Source organism: Coregonus clupeaformis, chromosome 3 (assembly GCF_020615455.1).
Source record: "Coregonus clupeaformis isolate EN_2021a chromosome 3, ASM2061545v1, whole genome shotgun sequence".
NCBI classification, from domain to species: domain Eukaryota; kingdom Metazoa; phylum Chordata; class Actinopteri; order Salmoniformes; family Salmonidae; genus Coregonus; species Coregonus clupeaformis.
In genome coordinates this window covers 44,876,581-44,903,526 of record NC_059194.1, presented here as the reverse complement: position 1 = coordinate 44,903,526, position 26,946 = coordinate 44,876,581, and the positions used below count along the sequence as shown (strand labels likewise).

Sequence of the window (26,946 nt, the reverse complement as noted above, 5' to 3'; positions counted from 1 at the left end):
AGCTTGTTTTTCACTCTAACCAATAGAGCTTGAAAACCAGTGAACAATCCATGGGAAAGACGCTAGGAGGTATTTGCATTAATGCTTTTCAACACGTTCTTGTGTGATCCACTAAACCAGTGACCACAGAGTACCCAGAGCCCCAGGGACAGTGTTTCTTTAGCTAAGCACAGAGCTGAGATGCTTGTAGGGTCTCCTCTTCAATAAAAGGCTTTGGTCAAAACCATGATAGGTGGGGGGTTTAGTGTTGAAGCTGGACATATGGACAACCTGCTGGTAAAATTAGTGCAATGAGTGCAGCGTGGGACAATGTAATCTCTGCTGACTCCCAAAGCATCTATGTGGTCATCTATGCTGTTTTATTCTACAGCAGTGAATCCTCAATGGTGGGTTGCAGCCAGTGTTTGGTCATGGCTAAAGGCTGGATTGTGGTTTTCCTGTTTTTTAAATTGCGCTCAATATACTTTTTAACAATGTTTCCCTAATGTGTTATTTCCTGTATGTAAAAATACAATGATCTGGTTTGATCTGTTGTCTAGGATGTTAGCGTTGCTAAGAAAGGGAAGCCTGGGGCAGCAGGAGGACCAGGAGCCAAGAGTAAGAAGCCTGGCGAAACCAAAGAGATCGTGGAGACTGAGCTCTCGGTGAGTACTCACATCTTACTGATTTTGAAGCATCTATATAGTCATCAATAAATTATTCAATATTAAATAGATACAAGTCTCAAATGACAGCCCATTTCCCCCTTTAGTACACTAATATTTAGCTCTGGAATAGGGTGTCATTTGATACGGCTCTGGTCAAAAGTACATATTGACTGTGTTCTCAGGTGGAGGTGTGTGATGAGCTGGCAGCAGCGGTGCTGCCTGCCTCCTGTGTGAAGATGCTGGACAGCTCCAACTGGAAGGAGAGGCTGGCCAGCATGGAAGAATTTTACAAGGTCAGCAGTATTTATGTATTCACTTTCTCATCGTTGTTTCTCCATCTACTCTCTTACAACATATTCGTTCTCGCAGCAAAAGTCTGCCTAAGAACAGCCCTTGAGTAGCCTTGCACCAGCCTTGTGTGAGTAGGAATGGCTCATATGAGCAGGAGCATATCGCCTGTTTATGTATCGTGAGGCAGCTAGACGTACAAGTACACCACCTGGACAGGATGCTGATCTATCGCAGGGCCTTACCCCCAATCTATCTCCTTAATGCTGAGTGGCATCAGGTCTAGGGTTGAATATTTTCCTGGTATTTTACAAATGTTCCATTCCGAGAATAACTCCCATTTCTCCTGGGTACCCCGGTATTTCCCGCCCAAACCCAAAGTGTCATTCTAAAGCATATAAATATATCTAAAAATATTTTACTGAGTTACAGTTCATATAAGGAAATCAGTCAATTGAAATCAATTAATTAGGCTCTAATCTATGGATTTCACATGACTGGGAATACACATACCTTAAAAGGTAAGGGCGTGGATCAGAAAATCAGTCAGTATCTGATGTGACCAGGGCTATGGTGGTCATGACATTTTGTCAGCCGGTGATTGTCAAGCAAATAAATGCCGGTTTCAAGGTAATTGACTATTAATTAACATAAATAGTGGGCTCCCGAGTGGCGCAGCGGTCTAAGGCACTGCATCTCAGTGCTTGAGGCCCCCTGGTTCGATTCCAGGCTGTATCACAACCGGCCGTGATTGGGAGTCCCATAGGGCGGCGCACAATTGGCCCAGCGTCATCCGGGTTTGGCCGGTGTAGGCTGTCATTGTAAATAAGAATTTGTTCTTAACTGACTTGCCTAGTTAAATAAAATACAAAATAAAATAAACACATTTAGCATCTCCTGGCTTCCACCCATAGCCTACAGACCTTTGGAACATTAAAAAATCTGATGTTCCAAAGCACACTTGGATTTTATCCATCTGAGCAACAAGCCTACACCATCACAATAAATCCATTATTTTAGACAGGTCTAAAGAAACATATGAAGAAAATGTAGTCTATTTCAGAAGAACAGAATAGCATACTCTGCGTTGTCCTTATGTTAGGCCCTGATTCTGCTATGCCATATAGCTTTGGGCTACACTAGTTAATTTAGAAGACAAGATTTGCTTAGAATTCCGTGGCATTATTTTATAGTATGAAGGATGAAAAATCTATGCACTCACTAACTGTAAGTCGCTCTGGATAAGAGCGTCTGCTAAATGACTAAAATGTAAATAAAATAATAAAATTAAACATAGCTGAATAAAATATATAAATGTTTTCTCTAAACGATTTGAGGTAGTGCGCACATGCAGCTATTCTGTGAGCGGTTAACAAAAAAACAGGTCCTCCTATATGCTTAATTTAGTTATTTATGCAACTTTAGTTGTGATAGAAACGTTGGGCTATATGTTTGGATGTTCAATACATTCGAAGGCTGCATGATGCGACTAGTGATTATTTGAAAAAAGTTGCATGAAAGGCATGAGCTCTGCTTTGTTTCTTCCACGTACTTCAACAGTCTCATTCACAATTTGACAAGCACTGGATAATGCCTCGAATTTCTCGGTGGCATCCCCCTAGTGTGGCTGTAATGCCCCTTTAGAAAATCCATGCCTTTTGTGGCCGTTGTGCCCTTGGGCTGAAAATAATAGCGCCTCTCACTCACATGGCTCTCTCAGATATTTCAATTCTTAGTAGCCAATGCCCTTCACGTGATCGGGTTCTTCTCACAGGCAAAAGCACTAGCCTATGTCAATCTACTATCCCCATAGTACAAAAGTTGACCTATTATATTGGTCAATTTGTCCTTCTGTACGATAAATAAATATTCCAACCATACTCTGGGACAGTTGTGGGATGTGATAGATCCCTAAATTAATACAACCACTAGCATCAAAAAAGCAATGAAGCTGATGCAACAGATCAGAATGTTTAGCTTAAAATGTTGATAAACTATTAGGCTATTTCTTCACGTAAGTGCAGCAATGCGCACGCAGCAGTAGACTACAAGAGCTAATGTTCCAAAATGCAATCAATTAGCGGGAAAACGCCGTTCTCAAAGTGACCGCAAAAGTGATTTATGCATGTAATGCTTTATTACGTCTCCCGAGTGGCGCAGTGGTCTAAGGCACTGCATCGCAGTGCTAGCTGTGCCACTAGAGATCCTGGTTCGAATCCAGGCTCTGTCGTAGCCGGCCACGACCGGGAGACCATGGGGCGGCGAATAATTTGCCCAGCGTCGTCCAGGGTAGGGGAGGGAATGGCCGGCAGGGATGTAGCTCAGTTGGTAGAGCATGGCGGTTGCAACGCCAGGGTTGTGGGTTCGATTCCCACGGGGGGGCCAGTATAAAAAAATTAAATGTATGCACTCACTAACTGTAAGTCGCTCTGGATAAGAGCGTCTGCTAAATGACTAAAATGTAAATGTAATTATAAAGGTGCATTTTATGGTGAAAATGATCTTAACCAAACACTCCGCCTATGTCTGCCAGTTTGGCACTACACCTGTTGTAAAGCGGGTTAATGTGCTTCATTTTAGAAGTGATCACACTTTAGTTGTGATACAAACCTTATCAAAACATATATAAGCCTATGGGCTAGGCGACATGAGGTGTTGGGACTATGATAAAAAAATAAAAGGCATGCGCGTTTCTTGCCTTACTGCCTACAAGCTGGGCATCATTCACAAGTGAATATTGTCACCCATCAGACGATTCTTGATTTAATCTTGTCTTTACATATACTAAGTAATATATGTGTGAAATCAGTTTTGACTTAAAATAGACCATTATCATGCCGCTGTCTCAGAGCATGGGAACAAAATACTTCTCATCTATGCACAAGTAGTGAATAGAGGACACTTTTCCCGTGGTTAATTTTCATGCTGGCCAGGTAGGCTATACTCCTGTTGTAAAGCGAAGCAGTGTGCTTAATATTAGGAAAGTTAATAATAATAAAGGTAGTAGGCCTAGCCTATAGAAAGTTGATGGATCCTCTTTTTTTAATAGAGGCCATCCAACACTGTTTTCTCGCGGAATTGCATAGCCTATAGAAATGTTGCTCAACATGAGCTCAAGGGCTCTCATGAAGTGATTTAGATTTTCGATAACATCTGCATTGATGTCAGAGTGATTAGAGGGACAAATGAGTGCTTTGTACAAGGCAGTTAGCAAGATTTGTAGGCTACTAATGACCATCAGCAGCGTCAGCGCTTGTAGAAGCCTAGTTACCGTGACTAAACGGTCACGTGGAATTTGATGGGGGTCATGACTCTTGACTGCCGGTGTAGTGGTAATACGGTCACTGTAACAGCCCTAGGTGGTACCACCATTTGACTCATGCAGCGCGACACATCTCCTTCGCATAGAGTTAGGCTGTAGAGAAGCCAGCACATCATTTTAAGTACCATTTCATGTCATGATGTTCATAGAAATAATTTACTGGTTTCTCAAATATATTTATCCTGGGAAATGGGAGTGGGTTTGGGTGGGAAATCTCAGTAACCCGGTTCCTGCTATTCAACCCTAATTGGGTCCCATTTTTACTATATTTGCAATGACTCTGGATCGAACTCCCAACCTTCCAATCTCAGGGCGGACACTCTACCCATAAGGCCACTGAGTTGGTACAAGAACAGCCCTTAGCCGTGGTGTACAGTATATTGGCCATATACCACACCCTTAATGCTTAATTGAGACACACACCAGGCGTTACACATTCAAAGACATCCTGTATGAGTGCATGATGCTAACCCATCTGTTCTGACCTCTCGCCTCCAGGTTGTGGAGCAAATGGACATCAGTGAGATGCCCTGTCAGGCTCTGGTCCGCATGCTGGCCAAGAAACCTGGCTGGAAGGAGACCAACTTCCAGGTACCTAACATACCTACCACACTCAACTGGGGGTTGTCCAGAGAGAGTAGATTTCTGCCTAAATGTTTTGGGGGTCTATAATAGTTGATGGTGCCTCTTGCCAAGAAAAGATGCTATTTAATGGTCTAGTAATTGGCTAGTGATAAGACCCACTGCAGGTGTGCAAAACAAACTATTTTATAATACAGATTCACAATATCAACTGTGTCCAAACCTGTCAACAGGATGATTTCACCTGCATACTGTATTTAAAATTAGTTGGTTGAAGTGTGCTTAAACAGCCTACAAAATGTTCAGTGTTGTGACATGCCTCCAGGTGATGCAGCTAAAGCTCCAGGTGGTGGCGGTGGTGGCCCAGAGGGGCAGGTTCTCTAAGACGTCTGCCTCTGTGGTGCTGGATGCCCTGGTGGAGAAAGTGGGAGATGTCAAGTGTGGAGGGAAGGCCAAGGACGCCCTGACGGCCATAGGAGAGGCCTGCTCTTTGTCCTGGATTTCTGAACAGGTAACAGACTGGATACACTGAACATGGCCAGGGTCATGTTCATTAGGGAACACAACAGAAAACGGTTTGCAACTGTAAAGGAAAATTAATGTATTGTACAAGTCCAGGTCTGTCAATGCCAAGTAGTTGAACTGGAACCCATGGCTTGCTTCAAAATGTGTGCTTTTGTTTTGTTCAGTTATTACTTAAAGAAAGGAGGGAAGGATGCGTGTGAACATTCCTTGGATAACAAACTGTTACCCACTGATGCAGTTTGTCGATAGTTTTTTGTTTTTTTCTCACTGAGATTACCTGACACCATTGATTTACTTTATTGTGAACCAAACTGCAGACAATCCACTAACCACTCTGACCACTCCAGGTTGTGTCATTGGCCTTTGCCCAGAAGAACCCGAAAAACCAAGCTGAGACACTGAATTGGCTGGCCAATGCCATGAAGGAATTTGGCTTCACAGGGTAAGTTATCATCACACAGGTCAGGTCTTATATTCCATTGGAGTGTTGTCAGCTCTTTCTTGTCTCATTAATTGGTATTGAATCAATCAATCAAGCATGTCCTCTCCTTTTCCAGAATCAATGTGAAAGCTTTTATCAACCACGTCAAGACTGCTTTGGGTGCCTCCAATCCTGTGAGTGTTACTGCTGCTCGAGCTGATATCTATTTGTTGAGTGTCTGGCTTTATTTGTCTGCTGCTATTTGGAATTTGTCAGTCAGCTTGTATGCATTATGGTTAAAAACATTTTGTACTTTGCTATGTTTCCTTAGATTGACATTTCTGGGTCTTCATTCCTTGCTCTTATAGAGCTCTGTGGTAGATGGATTGGTTGACAATTTGACTGGTATTTGATCCCCTGCTGATTTTGTACATTTGCCCACTGACAAAGACATGATCAGTCTATAATTTTAATGGTACGTTTATTTGAACAGTGAGAGACAGAATAACAACAAAAAAATCCAGAAAAAATGGATGTCAAAAATGTTATCAATTGATTTGCATTTTAATGAGGGAAATAAGTATTTGACCCCTCAGCAAAACATGACTTAGTACTTGGTGGCAAAACCCTTGTTGGCAATCACAGAGGTCAGATGTTTCTTGTAGTTGGCCACCAGGTATGCACACATCTCAGGGGGGATTTTGTCCCACTCCTCTTTGCACATCTTCTCCAAGTCATTAAGGTTTCGAGGCTGACGTTTGGCAACTCGAACCTTCAGCTCCCTCCAAAGATTTTCTATGGGATTAAGGTCTGGAGACTGGCTAGGCCACTTCAGGACCTTAATGTGCTTCTTCTTGAGCCACTGTTTTCTGCCTTGGCCGTGTGTTTTGGGTCATTGTCATGCTGGAATACCCATCCACGACCCATTTTCAATGCCCTGGCTGAGGGAAGGAGGTTCTCACCCAAGATTTGACGGTACATGGCCCCGTCCATCGTCCCTTTGATGCGGTGAAGTTGTCGTGTCCCCTTAGCAGGAAAAACACCCCCAAAGCATAATGTTTCCACCTCCATGTTTGACGGTGGGGATGGTGTTGAGGTCATAGGCAGCATTCCTCCTCCTCCAAACACGGCGAGTTGAGTTGATGCCAAAGAGCTCCATTTTGGTCTCATCTGACCACAACACTTTCACCCTGTTCTCCTCTGAATCATTCAGATGTTCATTGGCAAACTTCAGACGGGCCTGTATATGTGCTTTCTTGAGCAGGGGACCTTGCGGGCGCTGCAGGATTTCAGTCCTTCACGGCGTAGTGTGTTACCAATTGTTTTCTTGGTGACTATGGTCCCAGCTGCCTTGAGATCATTGACAAGATCCTCCCGTGTAGTTCTGGGCTGATTCCTCACCGTTCTCATGATCATTGCAACTCCACGAGGTGAGATCTCGCATGGAGCCCCAGGCCGAGGGAGGTTGACAGTTATTTTGTGTTTCTTCCATTTGTGAATAATCGCACCAACTGTTGTCACCTTCTCACCAAGCTGCTTGGCGATGGTCTTGCAGCCCATTCCAGCCTTGTGTAGGGCTACAATCTTGTCCCTGACATCCTTGGAGAGCTCTTTGGTCTTGGCCATGGTGGAGAGTTTGGAATCTGATTGATTGCTTCTGTGGACAGGTGTCTTTTATACAGGTAACACGCTGAGATTAGGAGCACTCCCTTTAAGAGTGTGCTCCTAATCTCAGCTCGTTATCTGTATAAAAGACACCTGGGAGCCAGAAATCTTTCTGATTGAGAGGGGGTCAAATACTTATTTCCCTCATTAAAATGCAAATCAATTTATAACATTTTTGACATGCGTTTTTCTGGATTTTTTTGTTGTTATTCTGTCTCTCACTGTTCAAATAAACCTACCATTAAAATTATAGACTGATCATTTCTTTGTCAGTGGGCAAACGTACAAAATCAGCAGGGGATCGAATACTTTTTTCCCTCACTGTAGTTGAAGTTATTTAAGTAACGGTGAAGAAACTAACGAGTCTCTGCCTTTTTAACGTGTGTGTCTACCAGGCTATACGAACAGCAGCCATCTCTCTGCTGGGGACGATGTACCTGTACATGGGCGCCTCACTGCGTATGTTCTTTGAGGACGAGAAGGCTGCCCTGCTCGCTCAAATCGACACAGAGTTTGACAAGGTAGGATTTTTAGTTGACACATCTTCATAAATCTCTCTCAAGCTGACTTGACACTTGGAGTACCTAGTATGTTGATGTATCTATCCTTAAATGTAGCTACCAAATAATGTGCCTTTCGATCAAATACTTTTCTAATTGTGAAGTAAGTAACCTATTGTGAAATAATTGGATTATGGCCTCTTAAATGCCTATAAATGAATTTCACATTAAATATTATCAGTGCAAGAATGCTTACTTGTTTGTTTTTTCTTTGACATTGTTGCCAGGCGTAACTTTGTTTCCATATTGACTCTGTGATTGACTCATCTTGGTTCTGCTGTGTCACAGATGCAGGGCCAGACTCCCCCTACCCCCACTAGAGGGTCCACCAAAAGGACAGGTGGGCAGGAGGAGGGAGAAGAGTCCAAGGAACAGGAGGAAGAGGGGAGTGCCGGTGACATCATGGACTTCCTGCCTCGCACTGATATCAGGTTAGCACATACAGTACCAGTCAAAAGTTTGGACACACCTACTCATTCCATGGTTTTTCTTTATTTTTACTATTTTCTACATTGTAGAATAATAGTGAACACATCAAAACTATGAAATAACACATATGGAATCATGTAGTAACCAAAAAAGTGTTAAACAAATCAAAATATATTTTAGATTCTTCAAAGTAGCCACCCTTTGCCTTGATGACAGCTTTGCACACTCTTGGCATTCTCTCAACCAGCTTCACCTGGAATGCTTTTCCAACAGTCTTGAAGGAGTTCCCACATATGCTGAGCACTTGTTGGCTTCTTTTCCTTCACTCTGCGGTCCAACTCATCCCAAACCATTTCAATTGGGTTGAGGTTGGGTGATTGTGGAGGCCAGGTCATCTGTTGCAGCACTCAATCACTTTCCCTCCTTGGTCAAATAGCCCTTACACAGCCTGGAGGTGTGTTGGGTCATTGTCCTGTTGAAAAACAAATGATAGTCCCACTAAGCACAAACCAGATGGGATGGCGTATTGCTGCAGAATGCTGTGGTAGCCATGCTGGTTAAGTGTGCCTTGAATTCTAAATAAATCAGAGACCGTGTCACCAGCAAAGCACCATCACACCACCTCCTCCATGCTTCACGGTGGGAACCACACATGCAGAGATCATCCTTTCACCTACTCTGCATCTCACAAAGACATGGCTGTTGGAACCAAAAATCAGTCCAAAGGACAGATTTCCACCGGTCTAATGTCCAATGCGTTTGTTTCTTGGCCCAAGCAAGTCTCTTCTTCTTATTGGTGTCCTTTAGTAGTGGTTTCTTTGCAGCAATTTGACCATGAAGGCCTGATTTACGCAGTCTCCTCTGAACAGTTGATGTGTCTGTTACCTGAACTCTGAAGTATTTATTTGGGCTGCAATTTCTGAGGCTAATGAACTGATCCTCTGCAGCAGAGGTAACTCTGGGTCTTCCTTTGATGTGGCAGTCCTCATGAGAGCCAGTTTCAGATTGACTGACCATGTTTTAAAGTAATGCTGGACTGTCGTTCTCTTTGCTTATTTGAGCTGTTCTTGCCATAATATGGAATTGGTCTTTTACCAAATAGGGCTATCTTCTGTATACCACCCCTACCTTGTCACGTCACAACACAACTGATTGGCTCAAACGCATTAAGAAGGAAAGAAATTCCACAAATTAACTTTTAACAAGGCACACCTGTTAATTGAAACGCATTCCAGGTGACTACCTCATGAAGCCAGTTAAGAGAATGCCAAGAGTGTGCAAAGCTGTACTTTGAAGAATCTCACATAAAATATATTTTGATTTGTTTACCTTTTTTTTTGGTTACTACCTGATTCCATAGGTGTTATTTCATAGTTTTGATGTCTTCACTATTATTCTAGAGTGTAGAAAATTGTAAAAATAAAGAAAAACCCTGGAATGAGTAGGTGTATCCAAACTTTTTACTGGGGCTGTAGATGTACTAGAGCTGTACTTCCAAACCTCTCCTCGGGGACTACCAGACTTTTCACCTTTTTGATTAAGTGCTTAACTGGCGCTTCTGATTCAATTAGTCAAGGGGTTGATGATGAGTTGGTTATTTGAATCGGCTGTGTAGTGCTAGGGCAACAATACTAAACATGCACCGGGGGGGGCCCCAGGACCGAGTTTGGCAAAACCGTGTACTAGAGCAGTACTTCCCAACCCTCTCCTCAGGGGCCACCAGACGTTTCACCTTTCACATTTTTGTTGCGGACTTATAATCCGGTCTGCCAATTTATTAGTCAAGGGGATGATGATTAGTAGACTAATTTGAATCAGGTGTGCCAGTTTAAGGCTGCAACAAAAATGTGAAACATCTGGTGGTTCCTGATGAGAGGGTTGGGAAACACTGTACTAAAGAGCTTATCTCAAGCTTTGCAATGGCTGCTTCTGTGAGTGCACGGGCAGCACAATTGAGGGCTATCTCCCTTTATCCAAAACCTCACGTGTACCCTTTAACTCTATGGGTTAGCATCACACTGGACGCCCCCATCTAAAATTAGGTGGTGCACCTGAGTTTTTTTCTGTTAAGCAAACATAAAAATAGAAAACTTCCCGGGTAGAATGATACCAAGACTGTCAGCGGTATTATCCTTCAGGCAGCCATTGTTCTGAGGTTAAAGTAATGTGCTGGCATTTGTACTGTATTGCTTTCACAAATCCAATCTGGTCAGATCAGTGCTTAGATGAGAACTGAAAGAACTGGATGCATTTCATCATGGTCAAAGAAATGGCTCTTCTAACACCTCAGTTTTCTCTTTCGCTGTAGTGATAAGATCACAGAGGACATGGTGTCGAAGGTGGGCGATAAGAACTGGAAGATCCGTAAGGAAGGTTTGAATGAGGTGGCTGCAGTACTCTCCGAGGCCAAGTTCATCAAGCCCAGTTTGGGAGACCTGCCCATCACACTGAAGGGACGCCTCACCGACTCCAACAAGATCCTGGTGAGTGTTACATCCTGAGTGTGTTTCTCTAAATGTGAGTGAATGTTTAGGTGGGTTTACATTTCAGAGATGCGGAACAACTACCATACCGTCGCTTAGGCCTATATGTGGATTAGAGTTCAGAGCAGTCTGCCTGCATGTCATTTTCCCTTCTATCTGATTCTCCCAGAGAGTCTTGTTGCTCGACATGCTGCGACTTTGCGTTGGTGCATGCTGCGGATTACCATTAATCGCACCGGTATAAATTGCATGTCAGACGTGTGTAAAAAATTAAACATAAAATAGTACTGTCGGAGCTGGGACTGTCATTTCCACGTCTCCAGAATTGACACAGGAACAGTGATTTTTCAGTGCTTTGTCATTACTGCCTTGTGGTCCTCTGTAGCTCAGCTGGTAGAGCACGGCGCTTGTAACGCCAAGGTAGTGGGTTCAATCCCCGGGACCACCCATACACAAAAATGTATGCACGCATGACTGTAAGTCGCTTTGGATAAAAGCGTCTGCTAAATGGCATATTATATATATATTATATTGATGTGATCATCATGTGACCAGTTAAATGATTCTACATATATGTGATCACCTCGTATGCGTCTCTCTGTTTCAGGTCCTGCAGACCCTGTCGATCATGCAGCAGATGGCCACTGCCATGGGCCCGTCCCTCAAACAGCATGTCAAGACCCTGGGCATACCAGTCATCACTGTGCTGGGGGATATTAAGGTACACACACACACGTCACAAACACCCCATCTCTCTATCATAGACTGAAACGCGCACAAACTTATTGTCAAACCCACACACTTCTCACGGACTTTCCTCAGAACACAGTGCGTGCTGCAGCCATGGCCACCCTGAACTCCTGGGTGGAGCAGACTGGTATGAAGGAGTGGCTGGAGGGAGAAGAGCTGTCTGAAGAGCTGAAGAGGGAGAACCCTTTCCTCAGACAGGAGGTGTGTGTGAGGAGGGGGGTTGTTATGGATAGGGTTTGTGATTGAAGACTTGGATACACATTATCATGATATCAGTATAACTGTTACATTTGTGGCCCTGTATTTCTTATTTGCTGCAGGTCATTTCAAAGGGAATGGTCAGAGGCGCCCTCTAAAATAGTCTGTTATAAAAATTGGCCAAACGCTCTAATTTTATGGCTTGGGTGACACCTGGTTCAATCTCCCGCTCGTCCCTCCCTAGGTGCTTGGCTGGCTGGCAGTGCATCTGCCCACCATGCGCTCAGTGCCCTCCGACCTCATGCTGTGTGTACCCCCCCTGTTCGGCTGCCTGGAGGACCGCAACGTTGACGTAAGGAAGCGAGCCCAGGATGCCCTGCCTGTCTTCATGATGCACCTGGGCTTCGACAAGATGAACAAGGCCACAGGCAAACTGAAGGTAGGGGACTAAGGAGAGCTACTGTGCATACCTTGTTTTTAATCTACTGTGCATTTTCCTGGCATGGTTTAGGTCCACTCAACCCCTTAGAGGGCAGGGTAAACGCCAATAAATACACAGCTATTGTGAGTGATCATCTTCAACCTATGGTGAATCATTTCCTGTGCTGATGGGAGTGGTCTCTTCCAGGATGAAAATGCCCCCATCCACAGGGCATGAGTGCTCACTGAATGGTTTGATGAGCATGAAAATGATGTAAACCATATGCCATGGCAGTCTGTCACCAGATCTCAACCCAATTGAACACTTATGGGAGATTCTGGAGCGGCACCTGAAACGGCGTAGGGCTGGGCGATATTTCAAATTAATGTCTTTACGAGATATTCCAAATGCCTGTATTGTTATTTTATGTTTTTATGAGCGTTTTTCCGCTTGTTCTAGTTGTATTTTTGGTCTCGTCTGCTTCACTTCTCTGCGCTGTGTGTACCTTCCCCATTTACACCAGAGATCTGTATATAATGACGAGATGTACGTCTCCGCTCTAACAATGGGAATTGTTGTCCCAAAAACGGAAAGGCAGGCGACAAGCTTAGGTCCAAAATAAGCCCATAGAAACACATTGGCCTTATTTTGGACATATGCCTCTTCCTCTATGGCTTACACACACCCCAAGCCCCTCCCCTTGTCTCTCACTCTAACAAAGTTCCTCTCTGGCAAGTGGTTTCAACTCGCAATTTGCATTTGAGGTTTGGTCCAACAGAATCGGCAATATGGACACAAACACATTATTTAACTGATATAGAGAAGTTCACTTTTCAAACTATACCCTTTTTATGTCTCAACTTCTCAAATTGTGCGCAGAGCAGACACTACTAAAAAGATAGTATCAATTAACATTGATTCCTGAAAATGAATGCTCAGTTTGTCGCGTGCTGCATTGTGGTACCAGGTACCACTAGCAGCATTTTAGCGAAAGACTGTTATACTAGCTGTTTAGTCTGGTTTTTATAAATGTGCAATAAGCATAAAACACAATTATATAAGGAATTGGCATCTCGTTCTCATTCTGAGAAATAAGGTAGGCCACTTGATTTCAACATCTGAACAAGTGGAAAGGCTAATATGCTTTCAAACAGTTGGAGACAGAAGGGTGTGTTCATAACAATTCCACTGTTCAACCTTGTTAGCTAGCAAATAGATCCAAGTTGGCTAAACTTGAAATATAAAGATTAGCTGGCTAATCACTAGCACGTGGGCTTGAGAGGTTGTTTAGATCTGTGTTAATTTTCTATAGCCTAATGCCTGCTATAAGAAGTTAGTCATTATCAGTGAATGTGCATTATGCATGGTTCTAGTTACATTTTTAACAAAGAAAGTGCATTTTTATAGACAGACTTGAAAGCCAGATCAGTGATTATTGCAACAACAAAAAGCAAGGTAAACTATTTTGATAAAATAATTAAATGAATAGGGGGTCTTATGGTTGTAGAAAGCTTATATTTAACCTAGGTATAACTTCACAAGCCATGAATGCATTAGATTATTGCTGTCTGTTTTGAAATGCAGTGTATTTGACCTTTAATTGTACAACGCTTATTTAGGAAACATTTTTACAAAATCAAGATATATATTGTGAATCACCCATAAGTTTTTTGTTTTTATTAAGATTTTTAGGCTATATCGCCCAGCCCTAAAACTGTGTTTTCCATCAACAAAACACCCAAATTATGTAATTTCTCATCGAGAATGACACTTGTAGAATCTATGCCAATGCACATTGAAGCTGTTCTGGTGGTTCGTGGTGGCACAAAACCCTTTCAAGACACTTTATGTTGGTGTTTCCTTTATTTTGGCTGTTACCTGTATCTTTTAATCCACTCCCAATATGCTTGCAATAAACACTGTCTTGAAGTTAATTGATAATAGAACATGAGAAATGAATCGATTTCTTGTCTAGCCTGCCTCTAAGGACCAGGTGGTTGCCATGCTGGACAAGGCCAGGGCTGTGATGCCTGCTAAATCAGCTGGTCCTGCTAAAGCTGCCCCCACCATGCCTGTTGCCAGCGTCCCCCCAGCCAAAGCCCTTGCAGGTGGGTTCACATACAGCACTACTAAAGGCATTATAATCCAGGGAGGGCCAACAGGCAGACAAAATGCGGCCGCGGTGGATTATGTGATTGTTAATTTTTTTTATGCTCCCCTACAGTTTAATTACTAAGTCCTGATGTGGCCCTCTAGCATTGATGTTGGCCATCCCTGAGCAATAAGTAGAAATTGATTCGCTTTCATTTCTTCAATCCTGACCTCAAATATAGCTAGCATCGCTAACACTAAAAGCAAACCAACTCAAGTTGTGTCCTGACCCATAGGCATCTCTAACAAACATGCCATATTTTTGTACGAAAAGCCTGTGTTCTTAAAATCCATGTTTCTCTCCGTCGCATCCCCTCAGCTCTGAGCAAAACCCAGGCTCCCATTGAAGACTCTGCAGTCGCCGAACCCAAAGCCGACCCAAAGAAAGTCAAACCAGGGGCACTACCAGCCAAAGGAAAGGTTAGTGAGTCAAAGCTGTTCTCGTGTTTTCCTGCATCTCAATAGGAGCTTCACCAATATCCAAATTTGTGTTACATGTACTGTACCTCATGGCTCAGATAGTTGGATCATGGTGCTAGAACGTGCCAAAGTTTCACTTTAATTCTCCCTTTGATGAAGACCACCTAGGCAGTGTGCTCGTTTTATATTGATCACAGATAAAATTATTAATAATCTACAGGCGAATTCAGAACAATTTAACTTTTCTTTGATGAATCAGTCACTTAAGACTGTGGTCATCCAGAATGGAGGGGTTTATTTACAATCCGTGTGATTGAAACGGACTGTTTATTAGGGCATGCCGTAGCAAAACCAACTGAAAGCAAGCGTTTGTTGAACTACAAGTACAGGTACTCCCTCCGTCTATCAGTTTTGTTCCGTTTCATGCCAAATGAACACGACCCTGGTGTTTTGTGTGGCTAGTGGAGGTCTCAGGAGCTGAACTCCAGCATAAACAGCAGCAGGAGCTCCAACGGGGGCATTAACACCAGTCTGGACAAGGAGCCTAGTGCCAGTCAAGCTAAAGGCTCAGCCAGGGGAAAGAACCGTAAACAGCAGTTACCTCAGGCCTCTGCCTGAAAGGAAATGCACTTGGAAGGGGACTCGGACTATCTGCTACTGTTGATGACATGCACGTTTCTTTTCCAGTTGATGACACGCACAGTGTTTTCTTTTTATGGCAAACACACTGCCATTAACGGAATCGCACACAAATTGAGGTGTTAAAATTGGGCTTAGCTGTGTTTCTTCTCTAGGGACTACCTTTGGTCCAAGTCTACACCACTCTCACCCATCTCTTTTTCCAGGCACACGGCGTTAGAGGTGATTCACAACGCTGCTTATCTGGTGCATTCTTGCCTAATTGGTCACTGTTCTCATCTACCCCCCCCCCCCCATTTCCTCATTCATTTGATAAGGGTCAATTTCCAGTCCTCCATCGCTCTGATGCTCCTTTGAACCTATATCCCCCACCTCTCTCCAGGCTGTTGCTGGGAAGAAGCCCTTGGGTAAGGGCAAAGAAGAGGAGGGCAAGTCTGGTCCCATCTTCACCCTGGTGCCCAATGGCAAGGATCTACGTGTCAAAGATGAGAAGAGCTTGAAGGTGTGTGTGTGTGTGCAATAGGGCTGTCCCCAACCAATCGATTGGTGTACATTTTTTAACATATTTGTCCATAGACACACCCTATGTGTTTTTTTTTAATAATAAACTATATGTACTGAGCTTGTCTGATGCTGTTTGATGAAATAATTAAGACACACAAATGACTCGGGAGCCAAAGATCAAGATAACCAGAAGAATAACAAAGTAGGCAAACTTACTGTTCAAGTGGTTTGTCATATTCGTTATTAGTTTGCATTCCATTTTATTTGGCGTAATCCTTTACAACAATGAAATGCTGCCGTACTGCAGACTTTTTGACATTTTGTCTTATGTAGGCCTAATAAGTAGCTACCGTATGTACCGATAGGTAAGTCTTAGGCTACAATTAGGCTAATGTGTGTGTGCTGTCTGCAAAAAAAAAAATCTGGTAGACTCAGCGAAAGGACGTTGCCACGAGCAGCGCCCCAGATATTGCGATGAGCGAGATGCATGACTCTCACACAGTCACTCACAGTATCTGCGCATGTGCACTGGTTCACTTCACGCTGTTACAGCTTGGTTAGCCAGGGCACCAAAACAGCAGAGAAGTTGAGCATCGTGCACACTATGCTGTTTGCTTTCTGCATCTACGTCATATCGCTGAGAGCTTATTTCTCAAATTTTGTGAACAAATTTGTTTACATCCCTGTTAGTGAGCATTCCTCCTTTTCCAAGATAATCCATCCACGTGATAGGTGTGGCATATCAAGAAGCTGATTAAACAGCATGATCATTACACAGGTGCACCTTGTGCTGGGGACAATAAAAGGCTGCAGTTTGGTCACAACACAATGCCACAGATGTCTCAAGTTTTTAGGGAGCATGCAGTTGGCACGCTGACTGCAGGAATGTCCACCAGAGCTGTTGCCAGAGGATTGAATGTTAATTTCTCTACCTTAAGCCACCTCCAACGTCGTTTTAGAGAATTTAGTAGTGCGTCCAACTGGCCTCACAACCGCAGGCTACGTGTATGGCGTCGTGTGGGCGAGCGGTTTTCTGATGTTACCGTTGTGAACAGGGTGCCCCATGGTGGAGGTGGGGTTATGTTATAGCATAAGCTACTGTCAACTAACACAATTGCAATTTGAATGCAGAGATATTGTGACGAGATCCTGAGGCCCATTTTTTTTTTTTTAAGTGTTTGTGACCAACAGATGCATATCTGTATTCCCAGTCGTGAAATCCATAGATTAGAGCCTAATGAATTTATTTAAATTGACTGATTTTCCTTATTTGAACTGTAACTCCGTAAAATCTTAATTGTTTTGTTTTTGTTCAGTATAGTAAACCATACAATTCTGAAAACACAATTTATAAAGTAATACACCTTATTATTAGTTTTGCACCACTGTTCTTACATAATATAACCATATACAATTTCAATAGCACATGTCTTAGTGATGGACGGGTGCCATCCCTTCGTCCTCTGCAATGGATTAGTCAGTCCGCTGAGACAGGCGCAACTCAGATGGGTGTCTCGTGTGCAAAACCCTCCCCAAAAAGAATATATTTGCGACGCTCCCAAAAAAAGATTGGGGCTACCAACTAAATGGGTCAGCCCTAGTGTGTGCACATCTATGGGCAAAAGTGCTTGGTGGTGCAGATTAGGAAGTGTAGTTCACTTTTGCTTGTTGAGTAAACACTGTGTGAGTTAAATGTATCCCCTGTGTGTTGTAGGTGCTAAAGTGGAACTTTGGGTCTCCTCGCGACGAGTATGTGGAGCAGCTTAAAGTTCAGATGGCTCCCTGTGTGGCCAAGTGGCTTCAGGAGGAACTCTTCTCCCATGACTTTCAGCACCACATCAAAGCCATCAACTCCATGATAGAGGTGAGACCCTACGCATACATAGACTTCCAGCACTAACTCTGAGCTTTCACCACCATAACAGGTGAGCTATATACTGACCCAGATGTAGTGAATTGGTGAGGGATGAGTTGCACCCTCAGTCAGGGGGCTGGTTGCAGTGGCACAGGTGTCCCGTACCTCTCTGGGGACACACCAATGTGCACATGGGCCATCTGACTCACCCCCCCACACACACACCACCACCAACACAGACTTACTCCAGCATCACGATAAATCAATCAATGAGTACAATTACATGCACAGTAGGCTTGGGCGATATACCGGGGTACACTATATATACAAAAGTATGTGGACACCCCTTCAAATTAGTGGATTTTGATATTTCAGCCACACTCGTTGCTGACAGGTGTATAAAATCGAGCACACAGCCATGCATTCTCCATAGACAAACATTGGCAGTAGAATGGCCAATACTGAAGAGCACCGTCATAGTATGCCACCTTTCCAACAAGTCAGTTCATCAAATTTCTTCCGCGAAGTGGTAGGCCACACAAGCTCACAGAACGGGACTGCCAAGTGCTGAAGCGTGTAAAATCATAATATAATATGCCATTTAGCAGACGCTTTTATCCAAAGCGACATACAGTCATGCGTGCATACATTTTTACGTATGGGTGGTCCTGTGGATCGAACCCACTACCCTGGCGTTGCAAGCGCCATGCTCTACCAAACTGCCTCTGGAAGCAACGTCAGCACAAGAACTGTTCGTCAGGAGCGTCATGAAATGGGTTTCCAATGCCAAGCAGCTGCACACAAGCCTAAGATCACCATGCGCAATCCCAAGTGTTGGCTGGAGTGGTGTAAAGTTCGCCGCCATTGGACTCTGGAGCAGTGGAAACGTGTTTTCTGGAGTGAGGAATCACGCTAAACCATCTGGCAGTCCGACGGACGAATCTGGGTTTGGCGGATGCCAGGAGAACGCTACCTGCCCGAATGCATAGTGCCAACTGTAAAGTTTGGTAGAGGAGGAATAATGGTCTGGGGCTGTTTTACATGGTTTGGGCTAGGCCCCTTAGTTCCAATGAAGGTAAATCTTAACGCTACAGCATACATTGACATTCTAGACGATTTTGTGCTTCCAACTTTGTGGCAACAGTTTGTAAGGCCCTTTCCTGTTTCTGCTTGACAATGCCCCTGTGCACAAAGCGAGGTCCATACTGAAATGTTTTTTTCGAGATCGGTGTGGAAGAACTTGACTCTCCTGCACCGAGCCGTGACCTCAACCCTATCGAACACCTTTGGGATGAATTGGAACGCAGACTGCGAAACAGGCCTAATCGCCCAACATCATTGCCCGGCCTCACTAATTCCCTTGTGGCTGAATGGAAGCAAGTCCCCACAGCAATGTCCCAACATCTAGTGGAAGACCTTCCCAGAAGAGTGGAGGCTGTTATAGCAGCAAAGGGGGGACCAACTCCATATTAATGCCTATGATTTTGGAATGAGATGTTCGACCAGCAGGTGTCCACATACTTTTGGTGATGTAGTGTATTTCGAAATGCTAACGGTATAATTTTCAATATAACATTTAAAAACGTAGTGCACCACCACTGCTAATAACTATGAAGTAAGTATAACTGTAAAACCTCTAAGATGTGTCAAATGACATCCAGCTCAGGGCTCCAGCTTTGCATTTGGTTTGCTAACTTACTAGCTAAGTGGCTAGATGACAAAATTAAGCTTCTTGGTTACAGCAGAGACATTCTAGCCTGAGCACCAGTCTCTTTAGCTAACATTCTACTCCTTCTCATTGTCAGAGACTGGCCTTTCTGCCATCTTCAAATATGAACATTCTATCATTAATGAGCTTGAGGAGTTGATCCTGATTCGATAATCCTCACCGCTATCCTCCAATCACAACAATTATCAAAATATTGGAACGCTCACTTTCTTCTCTCCATAGAACACGTTGATATCCGGTTGCTATGCAAGTTTTTTGTTTGTTTGTCCAGTCTGTCAAAAATAGCTGGCTCGTGTAAATTCCCAAACTAAATACATACTGCAATTCCAGCCACAAAAACTCTTTGCTTTGATTTTAAGCCTCAAAATACGACTTGCCTAGCTAAATGTTTATTTTTGACTTTGTTATAATTGGAATTCTATTTTCGTGGCTCCACATGTCATGGATACAGATAATGTTGTTCTTTCCAATATTAATGTTATTACCAACAAGCAACTCCGCAGTAAATCCAGCTGCATATTGAACGTTGAGATTGCTGAAAGGCCAGTCTCTTTGGCAATGACATGGAGTGGAATGTTAGCTAAAAAGACTGGTACCCAGACTAGACATTGAATCCCTTCCTGGATCAAGATCCCTTTGCCTAAATTGTTTGTGCGTTTTCTAAAATTGATTTTTAGAAATGGCACCCCTTGTGCGCACTTCTGGTAATACTGTATACCCTGGTATGGTACAGAAACGGTATGAAAATCTGGATACATCCCAACCCTAATGCACAGTAATAATTTGATATTAAATTAATGGCAGTAGGTAGATTATGCAATAGTCACGTAAACACATTACTCTGCTTATCTTAATCAGCGTAAGGTCAAAATCTAAGTAAGCATACGCCGATTTAATAACCTGGTTTTCTGAGCAATCGTTCAAATGATTAGGACATGTTAACACCTTAAACGGCGTTCCAGCTGCGTATTTGATCTGCACGTATGCTAGCACCAGCCGAGCGAGCCTCCCTCTTTAGCACGAGTGAAGTGAGTTCAGAACAACTGAATGTATACATCTTAGAAGTAGTTTTCACATATAAACTTTGTCCAAACTCAGAATCAGACATGGGGTAGAACGTTTATTTTGATTGGCTATTTTCTGCATTTATCAGAGTAGCCTGATTTATCAGGTAGCCTGATTTCAGATGTGTCCATGTAAGCAGGATTATTAGGGAAATCTTTCTTTTTGCAAAGCATGTAAACGTTTTAATCAAATTATTCTTAATCTGACTATCCACAATTGCATTACTGTGTGCATGTAACCGTACTCGATGATGTGTACGAGGTGAGACGGACATCTCTGGCAATAAAAGCAAAATCCCATAGCTAGCCCTTTTAATACTAAAATATGCCATTTAGCAGGAGCTTTTATCCAAAGCGACTTACAGTAGTGAGAGCGTACCTTTTCATACTGGTCCCCTGTGGGAATCGAACCCACCACCCTGGTGCAAGTGCCATGCTCTACCAACTGAGCCACACATGATTTCCATAGTACTTGATGAATAGTAGGAAATAACCAGTATAAACATCATGGTGACCCTACCTTTTTAATTTGGTAGCAATCCTACATGTATGAATGAATAAAGTTCACTCTCTCCCCTTCTCTCTCCTCCCATCATCCCTTGGCTAGTGTCTGGAGGAGGAACACGAGGCAACGGTGGCCTGCCTGGACCTGGTCCTGAAGTGGTACACGTTGCGCTTCTTCGACACAAACACCAGCGTGCTGATGAAGGCCCTGGAGTATCTGAAGCTCCTTTTCCTCAGCCTCAGCAAGCACAACTACCACCTGAGTGAACAGGAGGCCACCTCCTTCATCCCCTACCTCGTCCTCAAGGTCTGTCACTGGGGGTTCAAGGCTACGTCCCAAATGACACCCAATACCTATATAGTGCACTACTTTCACCAGAGCACTATGGGCCCTGGTCAAAAGTAGTGCACCACATGAGGAATAGGGTGGCGTTTGAGACTCGACCTGTGTTTCACTGATACCTTTTTCACTCCGAGCTGAGCTCTACTGTGCTGGCCTGGGTATAGATCTGTTATATACGATAATAAGGAGTTGTTTATTCGCTAGCAACATGTAATTAGCTGTGGTGGGGTGTGAGAGTGATGAGTTGCACTCTGTCGGGGCGCTGGTTGCAGTGGCACGGGCGTCTCGTCCCGCACTTCTTTGGGGACACACCATGTGCACAGGGGCCATCTGATTCACCCCCACCAAAAAATATTTCAAGTTAATCAACTCTAATCTGACAAGTATTACCTACAATAGGGTTAGAGGGAAACAGTCCCAGATTGCAGTTGAACTGCCCTGACTGGTCTATAACTCTATAGCCCTCCTGAGGGTTTACTTATTTGTTTGCTCTGTGTCCCCCCCCCCTCTCAGGTGGGTGAGTCTAAGGACGTGGTTAGGAAGGACGTGCGTGCCATCATGGGCATGCTGTGTAAGGTCTACCCCGCCAGCAGGATCTTCCCTTTTCTCATGGAGGGAACCAAATCCAAGAACTCTAAACAGAGAGCCGGTGAGATGACACAATACTCTGGGCATGGGATGAGAGCATCACCCCTTGTATTAGAATGTTTCTATAGCTTTATCTGTATTTTGGTCTTGTATTTTGGTCTTTTTCTAAAATATATTAAGACACACTGGGTCCATACTTACAACATCTGGCTTAAACCACCTGGTTAAACCTTATGGAACGTCTTTGGGCATGCACAGTTTTATTTTTGGTAACAAGATGTGATCGAATATCTTCAGTACCTTGCTCATCATTCCATGCACATATATGCTTTCATGACCTAATTGATTGCGTCGATAACAACTGGCCTGGTGGCTCACTTTAGGAAGGGTGGCTACTGGCTGCGTAATATTTTCGCAGCTTGATGCCTGTGTTTGAATCTGAAATTAGATTTTTTTTTTTTTTACTTTCAGTTGTATACTGAATAGAAATACGAACAAAATATGCAACGATTTTACTGAGTTACAATTCATAAGGAAATCAGTCTATTGAAATGCCCTAATCTATTGCTTTCTGATGACTAGGAATGGAGTTATGCATCGGTTGGTCACAAGGGCCTTACAATGGGACTCAGGGTCTCGTCATGGTATCTCTGTGCATCGTCGTCCAGGGTAGGGGAGGGAATGGCCGGCAGGGATGTAGCTCAGTTGGCAGAGCATGGTGCTTGCAACGCCAGGGTTGTGGGTTTGATTCCCACGGGTGGCCAGTATGTAAAAATAATGTATGCACTCACAAACTGTAAGTCGCTCTGGATAAGAGCGTCTGCTAAATGACGTAAATGTGATGTCTTGACCAGGTTTGCACACACTGCAGCAGGGATTTTGGCCCACTCCTCCATACAGACCTTCTCCAGATCCTTCAGGTTTCGGGGCTGTCGCTGGGCAATACGGACTTTCAGCTCCCTCCAAAGATTTTCTATTGGGTTCAGGTCTGGAGACTGGCTAGGCCACTCCAGGACCTTGAGATGCTTCTTACGGAGCCACTCCTTAGTTGCCCTGGCTATGTGTTTTGGGTCGTTGTCATGCTGGAAGACCCAGCCACGACCCATCTTCAATGCTCTTACTGAGGGAAGGAGGTTGTTGGCCAAGATCTTGCGATACATGGCCCCATCCATCCTCCCCTCAATACGGTGCACTCGTCCTGTCCCCTTTGCAGAAAAGCATCCCCAAAGAATGTTTCCACCTCCATGCTTCACGGTTGGGATGGTGTTCTTGGTTGTACTCATCCTTCTTCTTCCTCCAAACACGGCGTGTGGAGTTTAGACCAAAAAGCTCGATTTTTGTCTCATCAGACCACATGACCTTCTCCCATTCCTCCTCTGGATCATCCAGATGGTCATTGGCAAACTTCAGACGGGCCTGGACATGCGCTGGCTTGAGCAGGGGGACCTTGCATGCGCTGCAGGATTTTAATCCATGACGGCGTAGTGTGTTACTAATGGTTTTCTTTGAGACTGTGGTCCCAGCTCTCTTCAGGTCATTGACCAGGTCCTGCCGTGTAGTTCTGGGCTGATCCTCATGATCATTGATGCCCCACGAGGTGAGATCTTGCATGGAGCCCCAGACCAAGGGTGATTGACCGTCACCTTGAACTTCTTCCATTTTCTAATAATTGCGGCAACAGTTGTTGCCTTCTCACCAAGCTGCTTGCCTATTGTCCTGTAGCCCATCCCAGCCGTGTGCAGGTCTACAATTTTATCCCTGATGTCCTTACACAGCTCTCTGGTCTTGGCCATTGTGGAGAGGTTGGAGTCTGTTTGAGTGTGTGGAAAGGTGTCTTTTATACAGGTAACGAGTTCAAACAGGTGCAGTTAATACAGGTAATGAGTGGAGAACAGGAGGGCTTTTTAAAGAAAAACTAACAGGTCTGTGAGAGCCGGAATTCTTACTGGTTGGTAGGTGATCAAATACTTATGTCATGCAATAAAATGCAAATAAATTCATAAAAAATCATACAATGTGATTTTCTGGATTTTTGTTTTAGATTCTGTCTCTCACAGTTCAAGTGTACCTATGATAAAAATTACAGACCTCTACATGCTTTGTAAATAGGAAAACCTGCAAAATCGGCAGTGTATTAAATACTTGTTCTCCCCACTGTAACTGTTGTCACCTTCTCACCAAGCTCCTTGGCGATGGTCTTGTAGCCCATTCCAGCCTTGTGTAGGGCTACAATCTTGTCCCTGACATCCTTGGAGAGCTCTTTGGTCTTGGCAATGGTGGAGAGTTTGGAATCTGATTGATTGCTTCAGTGGACAGGTGTCTTTTATACAGGTAACAAGCTGAGATTAGGAGCACTCCCAAGGATGCATGCAAATACATTTGTCCAGCCCTCGTTTTCAGACCTGTGCAATCAAGCTAAACTTTGAATATGGAGGTTTAGCTATCTCTGATGCGCAAGTTGACCTATATTAAGAACTTTGATTGGTTCGTGCACTATTTCTCCCCGGAAATATAACCGCGCACGTGTGACTCGTGGTAGCAAGGCTGCTACTTGTTTTCCTATGGGAAAAGCTCAACTGCTGCAGATCTTCCAAAAGGTTTAAGCAGAGGGTTATCCCAGAGTTTCAAACTATGGACCCACCTTGATTTGAGTAAGTTGTGCCTGTTTCCATTTCTGCCATTGTCTTGTTTAGTAGACCTATGTTAATTAATCAGATATTGATCTGTTCTCTTGCTATAGCCGTATGTCAACAGTAGGCTGCTAATAGGCTTTGGCGGTATCCAGATTGTCATACAGACCTTGTGCCATACTGGGATTTTCGGTAATACTGGCACAGAACACAAAGGGGCGCTGTTTTCAAACCCCCACAGATACTCTGTAATCCAAAGGTTAGCAATGCTAACAAGTACATGTAAAATCCCATAGAGAATGCTAACTAAATGCTAATGACTGCATTGCGAACATGTTGTCTGACCTAAACTATACAAGTATCTCAAAAATGCTACTCACAGTTTGCTTCACGGACATAACAAATATTAGCCAGCAAGGATCCAAGAGGGGATTCTCTGCTGTCACCAAGCGAATGCTTGATTTTGGAAGAAGCTTAGCTAGCTAGCTACTAAATTAGCAAACCAAATACACAACTGCAGAGCATTTAGCACATTTTAGACAGTTAACTTAATAGTTATAAGATATCTTGCTGGCAAACATTTAGTTGTGAATTCCACATTGTAATTAGATCACATGGTGCATGCTGCACAACAGTGAGTTGGCTACCTGCAGGATTTTAAGTACAATTCTTCTGTAGATTATTCTTTAGATATTTGGGGCTGCTAGTGAACCATGCTGTGCAGGCATAATCAAAGTGACATTGGACTAGGGCATTTGCCAGAGTCTTTAGGGTGTCATTGTCAAGCCATTTTGAGGTCTGAGCTAGGAATACAAAAATGGGTTTACCTTTGTTAAGCCCTTCACGGCCCGCCAGGTACCTATCCAATTCACACCCAAGCTGACTGATGTTTTTGGTGTAACCACTAACTTGCACACTTTGAGCAGTTAAACAAGGATTTTTTTGTCACAAGTACTATTAAAACTGACTTTAACTGCCCTAACCTACCCCAGCACTACCTACCACAATGTTTATCTTCAAAGGCAACATTAGCTAATTTGATCACAAATATTGATAGTGTTCTCTATCTAACTCCCTGGAATTATCCCTCTCCCGTCCTCAGAGTGCTTGGAGGAGCTGGGTTGTCTCATTGGCTTTTACGGCATGTCTGTCTGCCAGCCGACTGCCGCCAAGTCCCTCAAAGAGATCGCTGTACACATCGGAGATCGAGACACGTCCGTCCGCAACACAGCCCTCAACACCATGGTGACGGTCTACAACGTCTGCGGGGAGCAAGTCTACAAACTCATCGGCAATGTAGGTTTCACGCCGCAGTCTATCACTCTTTAAATCGTTATGTGGGTGTGGTTTGTATCTAGAAATGTGAGGCAACACACATACACATTGTCACTTCCAGCACCACATCTATCAACAGCATAACGGAGTTGAGGTAGATACTTACCCAGATACACGGGCCATCTGACCCGCCATCCACCATCAGATACAGACTTGTCATGTTAAAACAGGGGTGTTAAAGATGGGGCCCGCGGCCACAAGTCGATTCAATGTTGGTGGTTTGAGTAAAAAGTTATATGTATGTATGTGTATATGTTTGTTGGTCCATTACCTGGCAATTTTGAGTGCCTTGCTTTGAAAATAACAGCACTCCTCCAGCCTGACTTAACTGTCTCTCCCTTTTATGTTTAGAGAAGCCGTTGCCCATGTGCAAACAAATACATGCCAACATTGATCACACTGTCCATTTTATGTTCCTGTGTGGATTTTTTGTATTCTGTTAAATTCTTGCCATTCAAATTAGGGGTGTGAATGTTAAAACGAAATTGGGATCCTTAACATTCAGAAAAATCCCTAACAGAAAAACAATATATATATATTTTTATCACAGTGCAGCTGGGCTCGCCTGCGCTTTCTCTTCACTAATGATGCGAGAGTGTTTCATCTTCGGTCTGTTCCGTGTAGAATATCTTAGCCTATTAATTGATGATAAGCCTTCCTTTACTGAAGTTGCAGGACATTGCAAGCCAAGAAATCTACTGTGCCCCTCCCCTCTCTCTGTCCCTCGCTAGCTCGCTATGAAAGATGCAAGTGTTTTGTGTTCTTGGAAGTACTAATCAGTCTTCTCCGTTCCAAAAATACTGACTCTTAAGAGTCGATTCCTAGCAGAAGATGTTTTCTTTATACTAAATGTCTTGGTAAGTCACAGTATTTAACTAACTTTAAAGTACTTT

At 43.6% G+C, this 26,946-nt stretch overlaps 1 protein-coding gene and 2 non-coding genes across 4 annotated transcripts in view; all 3 read left to right on the top strand.

Moving 5' to 3' along the window:
- LOC121579070 (cytoskeleton-associated protein 5) overlaps positions 1-26,946 on the top strand; it is a 69,162-nt gene that overhangs the window by 22,818 nt on the left and 19,398 nt on the right. For both annotated transcript variants that reach the window (XM_041893337.2, XM_041893336.2), the window contains exons 13-31: positions 540-644; positions 830-940; positions 4,756-4,848; positions 5,165-5,350; positions 5,712-5,806; positions 5,922-5,979; positions 7,846-7,971; positions 8,299-8,441; positions 10,748-10,922; positions 11,530-11,643; positions 11,745-11,873; positions 12,115-12,309; positions 14,267-14,399; positions 14,762-14,862; positions 15,884-16,003; positions 17,720-17,869; positions 21,261-21,464; positions 22,014-22,149; positions 25,821-26,014. In XM_041893337.2, the coding sequence (XP_041749271.2) occupies positions 540-644; positions 830-940; positions 4,756-4,848; positions 5,165-5,350; positions 5,712-5,806; positions 5,922-5,979; positions 7,846-7,971; positions 8,299-8,441; positions 10,748-10,922; positions 11,530-11,643; positions 11,745-11,873; positions 12,115-12,309; positions 14,267-14,399; positions 14,762-14,862; positions 15,884-16,003; positions 17,720-17,869; positions 21,261-21,464; positions 22,014-22,149; positions 25,821-26,014 (2,568 nt within the window). The remainder of the gene's footprint in view (positions 1-539; positions 645-829; positions 941-4,755; positions 4,849-5,164; positions 5,351-5,711; positions 5,807-5,921; positions 5,980-7,845; positions 7,972-8,298; positions 8,442-10,747; positions 10,923-11,529; positions 11,644-11,744; positions 11,874-12,114; positions 12,310-14,266; positions 14,400-14,761; positions 14,863-15,883; positions 16,004-17,719; positions 17,870-21,260; positions 21,465-22,013; positions 22,150-25,820; positions 26,015-26,946) is intronic.
- LOC121580412 lies at positions 17,962-18,070 on the top strand. The gene has a single exon (XR_006003067.1). It is a non-coding gene; the product is annotated as a small nucleolar RNA SNORD67 (small nucleolar RNA).
- Positions 21,730-21,840, top strand: LOC121580411. The gene has a single exon (XR_006003066.1). It is a non-coding gene; the product is annotated as a small nucleolar RNA SNORD67 (small nucleolar RNA).